Source organism: Pundamilia nyererei, unplaced genomic scaffold, assembly GCF_000239375.1.
Source record: "Pundamilia nyererei isolate P.nyererei 1_Seehausen unplaced genomic scaffold, PunNye1.0 scaffold00053, whole genome shotgun sequence".
In the NCBI taxonomy this organism is placed as follows: Eukaryota; Metazoa; Chordata; class Actinopteri; order Cichliformes; family Cichlidae; genus Pundamilia; species Pundamilia nyererei.
The window spans coordinates 2211229-2226137 of NW_005187454.1; the positions used below are offsets into that span (position 1 = coordinate 2211229).

A 14909-nucleotide genomic window follows, 5' to 3' on the forward strand; every position below is an offset into this window, starting at 1 on the left:
CTATAACTTTAATCTCAGCCAAACCGATTTACTCAGGAACAAATAAAATACTAAAGAAAGCCAAACAATAACATTGTTAAGTTATCTAAGTGACTCATATATCACGTTTAACCTGAGTAGCGAAAAGACGGCGGTGGGTTTGAAAACGATTTGCCAGAGTCCGGTGTTCTCACGGCTCTAGTTAGCCTAGCCCCCGGCTAGCTATCGAGCTAGTGGGTAACAGACGTCTCCGAAAACATCGGAGCGCTTTTGAAAATATGTGGTGTCCTGATAAACTGAGCAGATATTTGAGGTTTACACAGCTACATTCTCGCCTGAAAACATGTTAAACGTTTATTTTGTGACCCAGAAAGAATAATAAGAGTAATATTAAAACTAACTAGCTGCCGCCATTGTTGACAACTGCGCTGGGCCGTGCTATGAATTCTGGGATAGTTTGGACCACGAAGTATACACCCGACCCATCTTTCAAATCTGGGGAATGAAGGGCGCATTTGTCGGAGTCTTCGAATTTGGACAGGCTTTGTCGTGTAGCTGTAACGTAATCGGCCTACAAATGTGGGCACAGGAGGATGCGGTTCCTGAATTTGGACACAGCTACGATACCGGACACAGCTGCTTCTTCTTCGGGGTTTAACGGCAGCTGGCGTCCTTGTACATGCAGTGCTGCCATCTTCTGTTTCAGTCCTTTATTACACTCTTAAATCCTACTACTTATTCCTGCGTCTTTTGGGATCTTACAAAGCTTCAAAGTCGTCGACTTAGTCGTTGACGATTTTGATAGTCGACGTAATCGTGACTAGTTGACTAATGGTGGCAGCCCTACACACAGAGCAGCGAGCGGCAGGTGTGAAGAACCATTTTTACTGTCAATTGACAGAAAAAGTGAAAGACAGAAGGAAAGTGACATGGATGAAGGATAAAGTTTGTCTTGAGCAAACCACTACATGGGAGGAGTGGACACATCAGGCCTGATGCTGAGGAGCCACTCAGTCCACAGGAAAACCAGGAGGCGGCACATTACAGTTTACCATTATTTCCTGGACATTTCTGTTACCAACAGCTTCATAATTCACCAAGAATCATGTGGCAAACACCAGCAGAAACAGCGGGATCACCAGGAGTTCCAGGAAGACCCGTGTGCTCATCTACTTGGGGCTTCATTGACATCAGGTTGCCCACCGACACCCAGCTTCAACCAATCACTTCCCCCACAAACAGCAGCGAAGGACAGTCTAAGGCAGCTACAGCCACCTAAGGAAGTTCAAAATTAAAACGCTGTGGCCGTATGAGCGGAGCAAAGTGGGTCCCTGTCTCCAGGTGGACAGCACTGCTTTAGTATCTACCACACAAAAACACCTGGACAGTTTCTGTATAAAAGTGACAATATATGGAAAACTGACAGCACAAGGCTCACAAACTTTGCACACAGTTATTAGAGTTCATATTTCACACAGATTGTTACTGATATTTTGTTGATGCTGAATATCAGTTTTCACTTCATTATAATCTTGAAGAATCGTGTTTTTCACTTTAAACCGTTGTTGCATTCCACAGTAAATATAAAATAAATGAACTAAACTTACCAAAGAAGACCAGGCGGCCTCTATTAACTCCGGGTAAATAAAGAGTGAAGGCAGACAGAGTTATAAATAGGATGCTTTCAACAGTTTTTTCCAAGTTTATTAAATAAAAACCTGATCCAAGAGCCCCTCGTACTTCTCCCCACAGGTACAACGCTTAATCAAACACAGCCTTTCAAAAAACAATCAGTAATCTGACTTTCAGTCTGACAGCCTGAGCGCTCAGTGCTCCGTTAGATTTGACAGATTGTTAAGGAACTCAAGGGCTGCCTTCACAGGCTGCTTGGCGGTCATCCCTTTGACCTCTACACATGACCCTTGACCTTGTTGTGTAACACAGCACACAGGAGCATCTACTCTGTCCTCTCTGCTGCTTCTCCGTGACCGTGTGATGCTGCTGTCCCAGTGCCCCTCAACTTCTCAGCACATGCTTTGGCTGAAATGATGGAGAGCAGATTCTCCTCCGTGCCTGACTGCACAGTTTGAAGATACCAGCAGCATTTTAACATAACACGGTCTCTGCTTTGAAAGCTAGAAGAGCTAGAAGAGCGCTGCACAGGCTATAGATCTGTTAAGATCCAGATATTTTAGGAGTTTCCACAAATGTTTGACTTTTCATGTGTAGAGCAGACCATAATAGCATTTTGTGTAGGTGTGATATTATGTAAGCTCTTTCGTACTGACATAGATTTTTTAATATACATAGTTGCTGTATATCTGTAATCTTATTGCCTTAAAACACATAAGAAAGCTCTTTATCAGGTATGAAGGGTCTCACTCCGAGCTCAACAGCCTCTATGCTAAACCCAGGAAGGACCAGTGAGTGTCAGAAGCACGATCCAGAATGAAACAACAAAGATCCAGAAGCACATCAGGAAGATGACCACAACAGTTTAGTGAATAACTCGGGCCACTGAAACTCGAAAAAGAAGAGCGCCAGTCACCACAGAAGCACAGGCCTTTGCACGGCATGCACCAGCCACGCTGGAGGCACTAATCATGGCAGCACAGGAAAAACCTCTAAGCACAAGACTGATAGAGGCTGGGGTCTACCACACCATGCAAGACCAAAGATGGCCCTGAGAAAATGCAGCTCATCACAGCAGGGTGCAAGAAGCTGGCAGGCAGGGCAGACATATAACGCTGTAGCTGAGTGGCTGGCATAGCATAGAGGAACATCTGTGCTGAGTATGGTCTTGATGTCCTGAGGTCAAAGTGCCCACTTGGATGGTTGAGAGTGACCAGCTAAGGTCCTGTAGTACCTCCAGGTACAAATGGACAAAGCGGTGATGACTAATCAAACCCACACAGTATTAGTAGACAAGCAGAGGAGGAAGGTTGTAGTAATAGACGTACTTTTACCAAGTGATGGCAATTTCAGAAAGAGGGAACATGAGAAGTTGGAGAAACACAAAGTGCTGAGAGAGGAGCTAGAGAAGATGTGTAAGCTGAAGGGGGGATAGGAGCTCTTGGGATAGTGACTCCCAAACTCGGAGAGTGGGTCCAGCAGATCCCAGAGAGGACAACCGAGATCTCTGTCCAGGAACAGCAAAGATGCTGTGCAGGACGCTCAAGCTCCCAGGCCTCTGGTAGAGGACCCCAGTTTAAAGAATAAAGACAGACATGGGGTTGCTGAAATTCAAAAAGAACTTCAGAATCGGGGAGAAAGGTGACAGTAAAGGTGGCATGGTTACTGGTGCCACACGGGCTGGTCCGAGTGTTTCAGAAACAGAGGATATGGTCAGATCTTCCCCACAAAAGCATCTCTAAGAGAACTGGCCGATAAAAGAACATCTGATGTCAAAGGTCTGAGAAGAAAAAGCAGACTGGTTCTGTTCAACAGGTCGTCTGCACAGGAGGCAACGAATGCAGCATTCAAGTCGAGGTGAGAACAGACGCGCAGAAACAGGCTTGCTTATTTTGAACAGTGTGTATTTTTCCACTTATTTCAATACATGTTATCATTTGATATTATTTTTTATTATTATTCATCAATATATAATTAGACTGAATTGATTACCCACTTTAGACATGAAACAGTGGGATAAATGTTTCATAGAGCATTCATCCACGTGAAGCTGGTGACCGTTGTGTTTATCTGTGGTAATCCCGACGGCAGTCACGCTGGGGGTCAGGCTGTGGTCAGAGGGCGGGGGGGGGAGCACCATCACTGCAGGCTGACATGCTCAAAGGAGCAACTTCCCTTTCATCATACCAGGGGTTAGAGTTTTACTGCCTCATACAGCCGGTGAGTGTACAAGCACTGTGCGAACTAAGCCCTGCAGCAGCCATCTGATAATAATCATCTCACAAAACAGCAGAAACAGTTGAGTCTGCTTATGGAGCCACAAGGTTCAGTGTGCACTGTACGGATGCTCCACATGTGTCGCACTTTCACATTTTTACACTAAAAATGAGGCGATATTGTCCGGTTACACCAGCACGAAACTAAACCTATAAACATCATGTTAGTTGGCTGCGGTGGTTGTCTGTCAGTTAACTGACAGAACATTTCAACACCACCACTGCTGCAACGCCGACCCCCACCCCTGAACAAAACCAAAACCTGCAACTGTTAAGTTTGCTCATGTGTCCCATTCCAATCCATCGGCATTAGCTGATTTACAGGTACAAAAACAGGCTGAACAGCAATATAAATGAGCTTAAAACAGGAATGAAAAAGCTAAAACTTTGCTTCTTCATTAAGAACATTTTACAGTATTCTCAAGAAAGGCCTTACACCAAACAGGAACAAGATTAATCAGGATTTGGTGCAGGCTATAATGTGTCCTCGTAATTAATGTTAAAATGACAAAAAAAAGTTTTAGTTGGGAAACTGGCCTTTTTCAGCCTTTTCTTAGTTTGTGCTGAATAAATAAAACTTCTGTAGCAGCGGAGTTAATGTCCTGCCAAAGAGTCTGACGTTTTTCTTCATTAGTTCACTTTTAAGTTAGAAAAAATGCAGTAAATTCATCTATTTCAGGAGTGAAAATAATATCTAACAAGAAATAACTTACATATTTTATGTACGTTCTGCATGTGAATACTGCTTTAATGTTTCACACAAGCAAAGCAGGAAGTTACTGCATTCAGAATATTTCCATTACTACAGTGTACGCATTCTTGAGTCCGTTCATAACCACCAGCTTGAAGTTACTCAACGCATGTGTGCTGAAGTAATGAGACGAGTCACCGTTTAGCATTTTCCTGACGATGTGCACAGAGCTCTGTGTGTATCTTGTCTGTTGACTGTGAAACAATCAGTGTCCTGTGCTGAGCTTCACACGACTATGGTTCCACTGCCAGTCACCTATGACCAGTACTCCCAGCATGGGGGGACTACTGAGCTGTTTAGGAAAATAAAAGAAGAGAACGGGGTGGCTGCAGTTTAGGAGTCTCAGGTCAGGTACTAATCAAAAACTTGGTGGTTCGATCCCAGGGAGGTGCTGCCCTTTCTGCAAAGTAGGGAATAAACTTGGTGTTCCACCCCACTAGTTCTACAAAAGCCAGCACCTTCCTCTTTGTTGTGGGCACTGGGTATGCATGAATGACTTCCACTTTCTCCACTTAAAGTCTTGACTTGTCCATGTCCAACCTCATATTCAAGGTACTCCACCTGGCTCTGTGTCTGATTACATTCATTAGGACTGCTCGTGAAGCCAGCAAATCTGAGGTGGAGAACACACAGATCCATCAACACCTGGTCCATGAGATGCTGAAAGGTTGCTGCAACTTGAACTGAAACAGTCCAAAAAGGAGTTTGAAGGCTGTCACCTTCCTTGTCTCTGGTGCTGGGGCCACAGCTTCTCATCACCCTTTCCAAGAGTTCGTCAATGCGAGGTATCAGGTAAGGGATCAAACTTGAAGACTAATTCCAATTTTTTTTCACTAGTACCCACTCGGCTAATCAGATTCAGTTGAACGTCCCAAAATGTCAATGCAACACAAACCACACAACAATGGTGGACATCAAGGCGATGATATACCTGCTTCTAAACTGTTGGTACAGGACTGCACACCGTCGCTGGACCACAGTGTTGGTTTTGGAGAGCCATTTCACTTCTTGCTGGGTTTCAAAAATGCTGGTTTTAATTTTTGTGCAGGACTCAAGAGTGACACCACTAACTGGCCAATCAGATGGCTTGGGATTCTGGCAGAGTAGGTATTAAAAACGTACCTGGTATCAGGTACTACCACCTAATGGAAAAACCTAAAAGTCAAGTCGAGTCAGCGGAGCTAAGCCCAGTGGGTACTAGTGGAAAACGGCTAAAAGTTGAACCCTGATCCATCTTTTTTAGGACTAGCATAACTAGGCTTCACCATTTGTTGATGTTTCAATTACCCAAGCTGCAGCTGGAATTCTGCAGAACTTTCTGGAGGCTGGAACATTTTCCCTCAGGTGTATTTTGTGCTGCACCTGTGTTGTGAAACCAGACTCCTCCTGAAACAACTGTAAAGAAGGGTTCTTAGATTTTTCTGGTGGGATGCCTGAAGACTTGTTAGACACCAAACCCAGCTCTGCTTTGTTTGTGGGGAAAACCGTTCTCCCTCTTCTTCTCCTGACAAAGACAGTGCTGCCTAACCTGCTGCATGGACCGTTGCGTTGGAACCTAGAATTCCTGTAACAGGATAATGTGGAAAACCTTATGTTTCTTTTTCTTGCTGTCAGGTAAATATAGCTCATAGCTGACCTTACCAAAGCCTCTTATTAATTCTGTAATGCCTCTGCTACTTAGTTTGGACAGAAACTTTATCCCACAGTTTGTGAGGACCTCTCTAGAAATCTGTACACTGAAAAAAAACAAAAACTTTCACTAATGCTCCCTGATTTATTAGCAAGCTGTGATCTATTAGTTGTGATCTACTATGTGAACTACGGATGAAAACAGCAACCTGCTGGAAATGAGAACACAAGGTTTTTGCAGCACACTGTTTGCAACTAGTTTCACCCAGTGACAGCTTGCAACCTCCAGCAAACACCTGCCAACCAGTTAGGAAATACCCATATTTCCCTAAAGACTTCCAGGGTGTCACCGGCTGCTTTAGGCGAATCTTTGATTCAGATATCCCAGTAAGTGACACCTAGCTGCAGTGAGTGGCAACAGAAGCCCCTATTTTTCCCCTTTAAAATGGAAATATTGCAGTTCCTCAGCTGCTCTTTTATAACTTCCCAGACAACTGCATCCTTCAGTACTGCAGCTTTACAGGATCCCTACTCTGCATACCAAGTTCAGTGTTTTACAGCTGCCTATAAACTCATCTTCCACCCAAATTCAAACTCAAATTGAAGCCATTTACAGCCTTTGACCCAGGCTTCGTGTCAAAAACAACAGAAGCTTGGCAAAAGCACTGCCAACAGCCTCAGACCAATTATACTTACTGTAATACATTCCCTCTCAAAATATGGTTCACAGCAGCATGCTATGTCCTCCCTCGTCATCCTCCCCCACAGCTCATTAGCAGCTGTTAGATGCTCAGCCTATGCCAGGATCAAGGCAGCAAACTTCTGTGAGAGAGCAGTCCCAGCCCCATACCTCATGGATCAAGTGAAGGTTGTAAATACTTTCCTGGGTTACGGTGAGGTCAGCAGAGACCAGGGCCATTAATGCTTCAAGAGCAACATCCCTGGTTGCCGTTCCCATAGCTCTCATCCGCCACCTCCCCCAACATGTCCATCACAGCACACACAAGAAGAAAACAACAAGCAGAACTTCAGGAGAAGATTCAGAGCTCAGGGCGAAAAAACCCTGGAAGTGTTTGTGAACTGAAAATAGCATAGTGAAGTGGAAAAGGCTTAGACATCACAGGGAACTGGAAAAATATTTATCAAGATTTTATGAGACAAGATCTTTTTAAGGGCCTGAAAGCAAATGGAAATAATTGAGCACCAAACTAAAATATTTCACTTGTTGCAGGGGAACATTTTGGAACAACAAACCAGAACATTATTAAAAATTGAATTAATCCATCCAACATGTTCTTTTAGTTCCTTTGAAATGGTGTTAATTAATCTCCCCATTATTTGTCTTTCATCCCATCCATCACCAGCTGACCCGCAATATGTGTTGCCTGGAAACAGCACCATCAGCATGAAGGAACTGCAGCATTTAGACCTCTGGAACTGATGAGGACTCAGTTTTCACCGCTCATACTCGACTAACTTGTCTTTAAAAGTTTCTCTCATCTTAACATGAAATCAGGGAGGTGAATGTTTCCCTGTAAGGATGAAAAAAGTATCTGAGTTATACTAAACATTTTGCAGAAGATGTAATCAGATTGTACTCCACGCACGCTGTCTTGGGTCAAGAATCAAATTGAGATTAGCTGTAATGACCTCTGACATCTAAATAGAAGGTTAAACCAATCAGGCCAGATGTCCTCTCAGTATGTGGGACAATCATGAAAGAGCAAACAGATCCTGATGTTGTTACTAAAGTCTTATCATATTATCAGGAGAGACGCAGCAGCGAGACAGGAAAACCTGAAAATCTAGAGATATTTCTACGTTGGACACAACTGAGGGCACTATCACAGTGATCACAGCTGCAGATATATAAAGAAAATAAAAATATATAAATATAAATACAGATTCTGAATGTTTAATAACAAATATATACTTTAAAAACCAAACATGTACTTGTAATGTAATTGCAACAGGACATTTTTGTAGGTTTTTGTATTACTCCATCATTTTAGAAATCTGTCTACTCACTGCCCACAGGCCTGTGTGATGAAGCTGATCTATACCAGGGTCACATTATAAAGCCACCTGCTTTATTTGTTTGTTTTTCGCTGCAGCGATGTGCATTTATTGCAGCACTTACAGGATCTTCTGATAACACATCTTCGTTTGTTAAGACTTACAGAGTTGAACCTGTGAGAGACCTGATGCTTTGGTTACACTCCACTGCAGACACCCACAGCCAAGCAGTCATTCTTGCTACACTTTATAAACCACCGCCTGGAGTGCAGACGGTGCGCTGTGATGTTAAGTCAATATGGGCGAGTCCACACGTCACAAAACAGACGTCCATATGGACGCTCACCATCTAATGTTAAAATACTCACAGCCACAGAGTAAAAGTGCACTCGAGGCTTTTCACGAGTCGAACAGAGAAAATGACTGTCCTGCTTCATGAAAACTGAGCTTCAGTTTACAGCACAGTGAAGTCTGTCATCCACAGAGACCACAGAGGAAAATGAGCTTTTCATTAGAAACGGAAACATACATGATATTGGTTTTGTATTATCACTCTCTGATACATTTATCTTTTTTCCTTTCTTTAAACAACAAAACAAGCGCGACACCACCTGGTGGGGAGTGTGTTCAAAAAAGGCTTGACTGAAAGACAAGAATCACTATGATGCTGAAGGCGCTGCAATGATTTTTGTTTCTTCTCTTGATTAACTTGAATGAAAACGTGTGTGTGTGTGTGTGTGTGTGTGTGTGTGTGTGTGTGTGTGCTGATGCTAACACTGATATTGTGGCAGCAGAGGAAGTGTTCTTAAAAAAGAAAAAAACACAACATGATGGATCACATCTACATTCCTGTCACCCCCACACTCCACTCCACCCCCACACGCCTCTACTGTACTCCTGGCTCATTCAAGAATCGGGGGTGGGATGGCGGGGGTGGTGTTTGTATCCTGTCCCTGTCCCACCCACTGCCAGCTACCCCCTTCACTCTGCCCCAAGGGAAAAACACACACACAACAAATGTACCAGCAGAGCAGGGGCTGACAAAGCACTTTGTTTCAACCAGTTCATGCCAGTCTACTTCACCCATGCATCAAACCTATCATCCCGTGTGTGTGTGTGTGTGTGTGTGTGTGTGTGTGTGTTGGGGCAGGTGAGTGGGGGGGCACATGCGCTGCTTACTGTTCCATATGACACAGAAAAGCAACAAACTGCAGTGAAGAGCTGGAAGTACTCGATTAAAATCTCAAAGTGGTTTCTATTACTTTACTAAATAAACTCACATTAAAGTAAACAACAATATTTACTCTGCTAAACATCTTTTGATGAAAAAGTATCAAAGTGGTCACTTTCAAGATCAAATCTCAAATGAAACGAGAAAGTAGGGATGTGTGGACATACGAGCTGATGCTGAGTGACATCAGGCCAAAACCATTCAAAGTAAAATCCTGTTACAAATACTCAGCCTGTTACTTTGTTTTCATGTATTTCCTCCTGTTTGTCATTTCTGTTTACCTACTGTTTCCTACTCTGCAAACAATTAGAAATGATAAATAAGCCGTTTTGTTTGCAAAGATAACACTGACCATTGAATCAGCTGCTATCAGTCTTTTTAAAGATACTGACTCATGGGTAATATTAAGTATTGTTTGTTTCACAGTTTGGTGTTACAGTGTGAACGACAGCTGAAGGCTGAACGTTCATTTTTAATCATCAACTTTTGTGTTTGACCACCACAGAAACGTGGAATAATCGGTTATCTGTGCATTTGAAGTGTTTATTAGTTTCCTTCAGTCATGTGTGGCGTTTAGAAATTCCTGCCATATCCTGAATTTTAAGACCAGGTATTAATGAATTAAGACATGATGAAGAAATAAACATTTTGACGAGACATATTCTAACAATATGCAGGGAAAACATTATTTACAGAATTATCAACGAGCCTAAAATGATTTCAAAACGTTTTACGAAATACTTTTTATTTTTTGGGGTGTATTTCTTTACTCGTGTTTTTATGCTACGATTGAAAAATTAAAATGATTTAATCTGTAGAACTGCTCAGGCTGTTGTCGTCATTATTGATTATTCTGTTGATTATTGCTGGAACCCACAGAGGATGTGTTTCAGTGAAACAAAGACAACGCCTGAAACGACTCAAGCAGCAGTCCCCACCACAAAACATACTTTAAAAAATATTAAATTATTCATGTTTAATCAAAATTAATAAATAATTGTGAGTACATTCACGAAATAATTTCAGTATTAAAATGAAACTAAGCCTAAAAAAATTATGCATTAATTTTACTATTAAATTAAGAAATCTAAGGGAAATTCTTAGGGGGACATTTCAATCTAACGTGCTTCTTAAACAGTCTTAAATCTTCATAATGAGACTTATTAAGTGGATCAGAACACAAAGTCCACCCCGATATCCATAAGTCACGTTGAGGTCCTCAGGGCTGACAGGGTTAAAGGAATTTTAATCTTGGAAATGTCAATAAATCTTCAGCCACCCGCACGGGGGCACGATATGGGACTGGCGCCTGGGACAGTCTGCTGCAAGGCATTGTGGGCTTAGTGTGAGCCTGGAGCTGGTCAGCATCACAGAATATTAGAAACGAGTATCAGGCACACTGAATAAGAAGCCTTTCCAGCAGCACCGTGCCACTGTAAACAAAAGTCAGCGGGACCGGTGCAGTAGGGGGGTGGACCTCTGCATCCTCTGTTATGGCCTTCTTGCCATCCTGTGAAGTGCCGGATTTTGAGGACTTAAAGGACTAAAGGCTTCGGGGCATTCTCCAAGTTCAAAAGTTCACCTTTTACGATCTTCCCGAGCCTGACTGACCACCTCCAAATAAAAACATTCCGACCTCAGTTCCCAGCGAGCCCAGCGCCATCTCTGTGTGTCTCTCACACACACACACACACACACACACACACGATTAAGTCATGTCCACCAGTGAAACAAACTCATCCGTGCTACACTGCTAACTTCGTTACCAACGTCTCCGAGTCTAATAAAAATAAAATCACGCGGCTGTCCCGCTGCTCCTTTTTTAAACTTGCGCGTTTTCATCAGCGCCGCTTCAGAAAGGCAGCGGTGCACGTGAAAGGCTCGTGCAGCAGCAGTGATGAGGCGCTGATCACACAGCCACAGCCACGCGCTCATGTTTTGAGGTGAGCAGCGGTGCCCGGGACAGCAGCAGCCGGGCTACGTGTGCTCGTGTGCGGACGCGAAGGAGGCTGTTCCACGCCAGGTTTGCCTACCGTTTACTGGCTTGGCGTCGTTTCTCTCCGGGTAGTCGAACCCAGTCGCCCTCTTCTGTATCTCCATCCTCCTGCATGGACTGAACCCGAGTCAGCTCGAGTCCGACGTCGCCCCTTCGCGCCGCGGAGAAAGAACCACGCGCGTGGGGGTGAAGGGGCAGGATGACAGCACTGGCGCTTCGGTCTAAAGTGAAGCTGGCGCTGCTTTGGTCGCCGTGTTTAGCTTGACTGACTCAGTACTCGAACCGCGGACCCATGCTTTGACCCCCCTGCTTCCAGTCAGCAAGGAATAGCTGGATCCACACCCCCCACCGATGGTGCGTTTGAGGATGTCGAGGAGGGTGGTGGACGGCAGCTTCTTAAATCAATTAGTGGTGATGGGGGTCTTGGACAAAGGCTTCTATGCAAAACGTCACATCATCTTATATTTATGACTGAAATCCTTTCACATAATAACGACACAATATTTTTTCATATCTATGATTTATTATTTCTTTACATTAGTGGTGTAGTTTCAGATGCTCAAGTGATGAAGTCAGTGCAGATCTGAGAAGCAAAAACTCAGACTTCACACTGCTCTAAACACTCAGTTTCAGGCAGTTTTATTTCTAATTTAGACACTTTATGATGATAGCAGGTCTCCCTAGTATGGGCATCTCAGGCAAACAGCTCCAACTGTAAACAGAAGCCCACTTACCACAAGTTTTATTTTTAGGGCCAGCCAATCAGAAGGAAGGAGGAAAGGAAATAAACAGCTTGATTAAGAGAGGATGCTGTACTAAGGCCCAGTATAAGATAAATAGCTAAGCTATCCTAGTAAAGTTCAGGAGTGGAGTTGGAACTGAGCAGAGTAGGTCAAGTCATAGTTTTCAGAAAGTAAAACCTACAAGAAAATGGTCAAAGGTGGTTGCAAAGAAAAGCGTCTGGACTTCTTTTCTTTGCAAGCTCCTTTGACTACGATGACCTGGATGACTGACAACCTTCACTACAAGAAAATGAATTTTTCACCTACCAGCTTCCAAAATGTGCGTCTGATAGGAGGAGGAATGTCTGATTAAACTCCTTGAAGTATAATTCTCAGAGAAACCAAGTGATTGATAACTGACTGTTGCTGGATTGTCTGTAGTTAGGCTTGACTCAACTTAAACATTGATGTGTTACTCCAGGTCCATCTGTCCGGTTGCCCAAGCACAGTTACTAACACATTATGTGCTTCTTCAATCTTTTTTTAACCAGTTCTGTAATCGATCTGTATTTAGGGTCTCAAAAACATTCTGAGTATTTCAGAAATATTTATTGGAAAGAGTTACAAAAAAATGAAAATTCAAACTGTGAAAACACTGACATATTGGCTAGCAGTTACAAAAGTGAAATGAAATGTCTGTTCAAGATTACAATCCTGTTTCTTATGTGACAGGAAACCCAGCACATATGACTGAAAAGGCACAAGTGCATTATCTCCTTCTCTTGTAAAGGGTTGTCCTGTGTATCCTTGCTAAAATAACACAAGAAAGGAAGCACTAAATCAACTTTTCCAGGCATTTAGAGAATTTGACCAGCTTTTGTCAAGTTACTTAGATACTTCCTGGTCATTTTACTAATTTGAAAAACATCCAGAACATAAGCCTGACACAGATTTGATAGAATACGCCCCAAAAGTTGCTTTCCTAAGCAAATAATTAAATAACTGAAATAAATCATATTCACTATGCTCAATAAATAATTCAAATAAACTCAGTTTTTGTTAGACCTTTGAACAAATCAAAATGAATTACTTATGTAAGTGTGTTTATTTCATAATGAAAACATCACTGTTTTCTCACACATACCAAAGCACAGTATGAGGTGAGATCTCTTTATTATTAAATCTATTTTAAAGCTAATTGAAAACAGAAAAATCGTTTTATTTTCATTACTATTCAGCGTTAGATTGTTCAGCATTGTTGCTGATTTGTTTATTTAATATTTTACATTGTGGTTTTTCCGACATAACGCGAAAGCAGCACAAACACACAACAGATATTACGTAACAAGCGTGCCTTATTGGTCTGAAGGAATTGTGGGACATGAAGTTTCGTAACCGCCCTTTTCTGGTCTCTGGTAAAATTGAAGGCCAGCGTTTACCACGACAAGACGAAAACTAGCATGATAATGCTAATCATAGTTACCGGACAGCTGTTCGGTTAGTAACCAGAGACAGATGTTTCACATTCGCTGAGTCAGCGTCGGGTTTCGGGCGGGCCTCGAAGGTCCAGGCTCGCCCAATAAAGTCACTGTGCCCTCGGCTGTAAGGTGCACTAATGCAGCATCATACAGCTTGGTAATTAAAAACGCCAACATTCATAGTGGCCACGAGTCACTGCAGTGCGAGCTTAATGTAATCGGTTCACAGTAGTTTAGCGTTTCTGTAGCAACCGTGACAACCAGCATGACCGAGGAGGCGGCTGGGTGGACGGGCCTGTGCAGAGCAGACTTCGGGTAGGGACTCTCGGGTCTATTTCACACTTTAATCAGCTTCTGCTGCTAGCTAGCTAGCTACACGAAAATTGAAAAACAAAACGTGTTGAGGACACTGTGCGCTCACAATAAACTGTCCTAGTGTGTGCTGAGTTCACTGATCCAAATGTGTCTCCGGCTTTGCATCTGCAATTTAAGAAAGATATGTTTGCACTTTTCTAACCTTGGCTACGTTTCTCTGAGTGTACTCCGCGTTGTTGTAATTAAACACTAGCGCTTTTGTTGTTTGGAGGAGCAAAGTGACCTACCCACCAGTTAAAGGTCTGCTGCCATCCTGCGGAGACGGTAGGGCGAGGAATAATTTGGGGGTTACAGCGCCCTCTGATGGTCTCTTTACAAAGTCTCTGTGTGTGAAAAAGCGGTTTAGCTGAAAGGCTCCCAGCCACCGTACCAATATTACCCGACGTGTTTTTGTTGGCAGCTCGTTAAAACGTATGTCACTTGGCGTATTTAACCTGACTCAAAAACAATGTTATTACAACCAACCATTTAAAGTCTCTGTTTATGTGATAATAGCGCAAAGCCACTGCAGAGTCTGAAAGAAAAAAATGTGTCCTTAACAGTTGGAAGAGGGACAACAAAGTATAAATGTATAAAGAGCATTTTCACATTTCACCAATCAAAACGGATTAAAAACAGCTTAAAGTTTGTTGTCTTTCTCAGAGCTGTTGTTGTATTTTTTTTTCCAGTGGAAGTTATTCTCCTCATATGTGGGTTTTTTTGAGTGCCAGCTCCCTGTTTTCTAATGTTTCTAATGTTTTATAAGTCCCACTAACCTTAAATTGAAAATATCACGATGTAGAAACAGCTGTGATAAATCCACTGCCACTCCTACATGTCAGTAA

General features: G+C 42.8%; 1 protein-coding gene across 2 annotated transcripts in view; it reads right to left on the reverse strand.

Annotated features, from left to right (window-relative positions):
- Nucleotides 1-14346, reverse strand: part of nr6a1a (nuclear receptor subfamily 6, group A, member 1a) — a 118339-nt gene extending 103993 nt beyond the window's left edge. The window contains exon 1 of one of the 2 annotated variants that reach the window (XM_005733610.1): nt 14313-14346. Coding sequence is in view for 1 of the 2 variants with exons in the window: in XM_005733609.1 (XP_005733666.1) it covers nt 11548-11614 (67 nt within the window). In the remaining variant the exon portion in view is untranslated. Of the gene's footprint in view, nt 1-11547; nt 11866-14312 lie in introns of those variants that run through there. The other variant, XM_005733609.1, reaches the window with a different exon arrangement.
- Nucleotides 14347-14909: the final 563 nt, after the last annotated feature.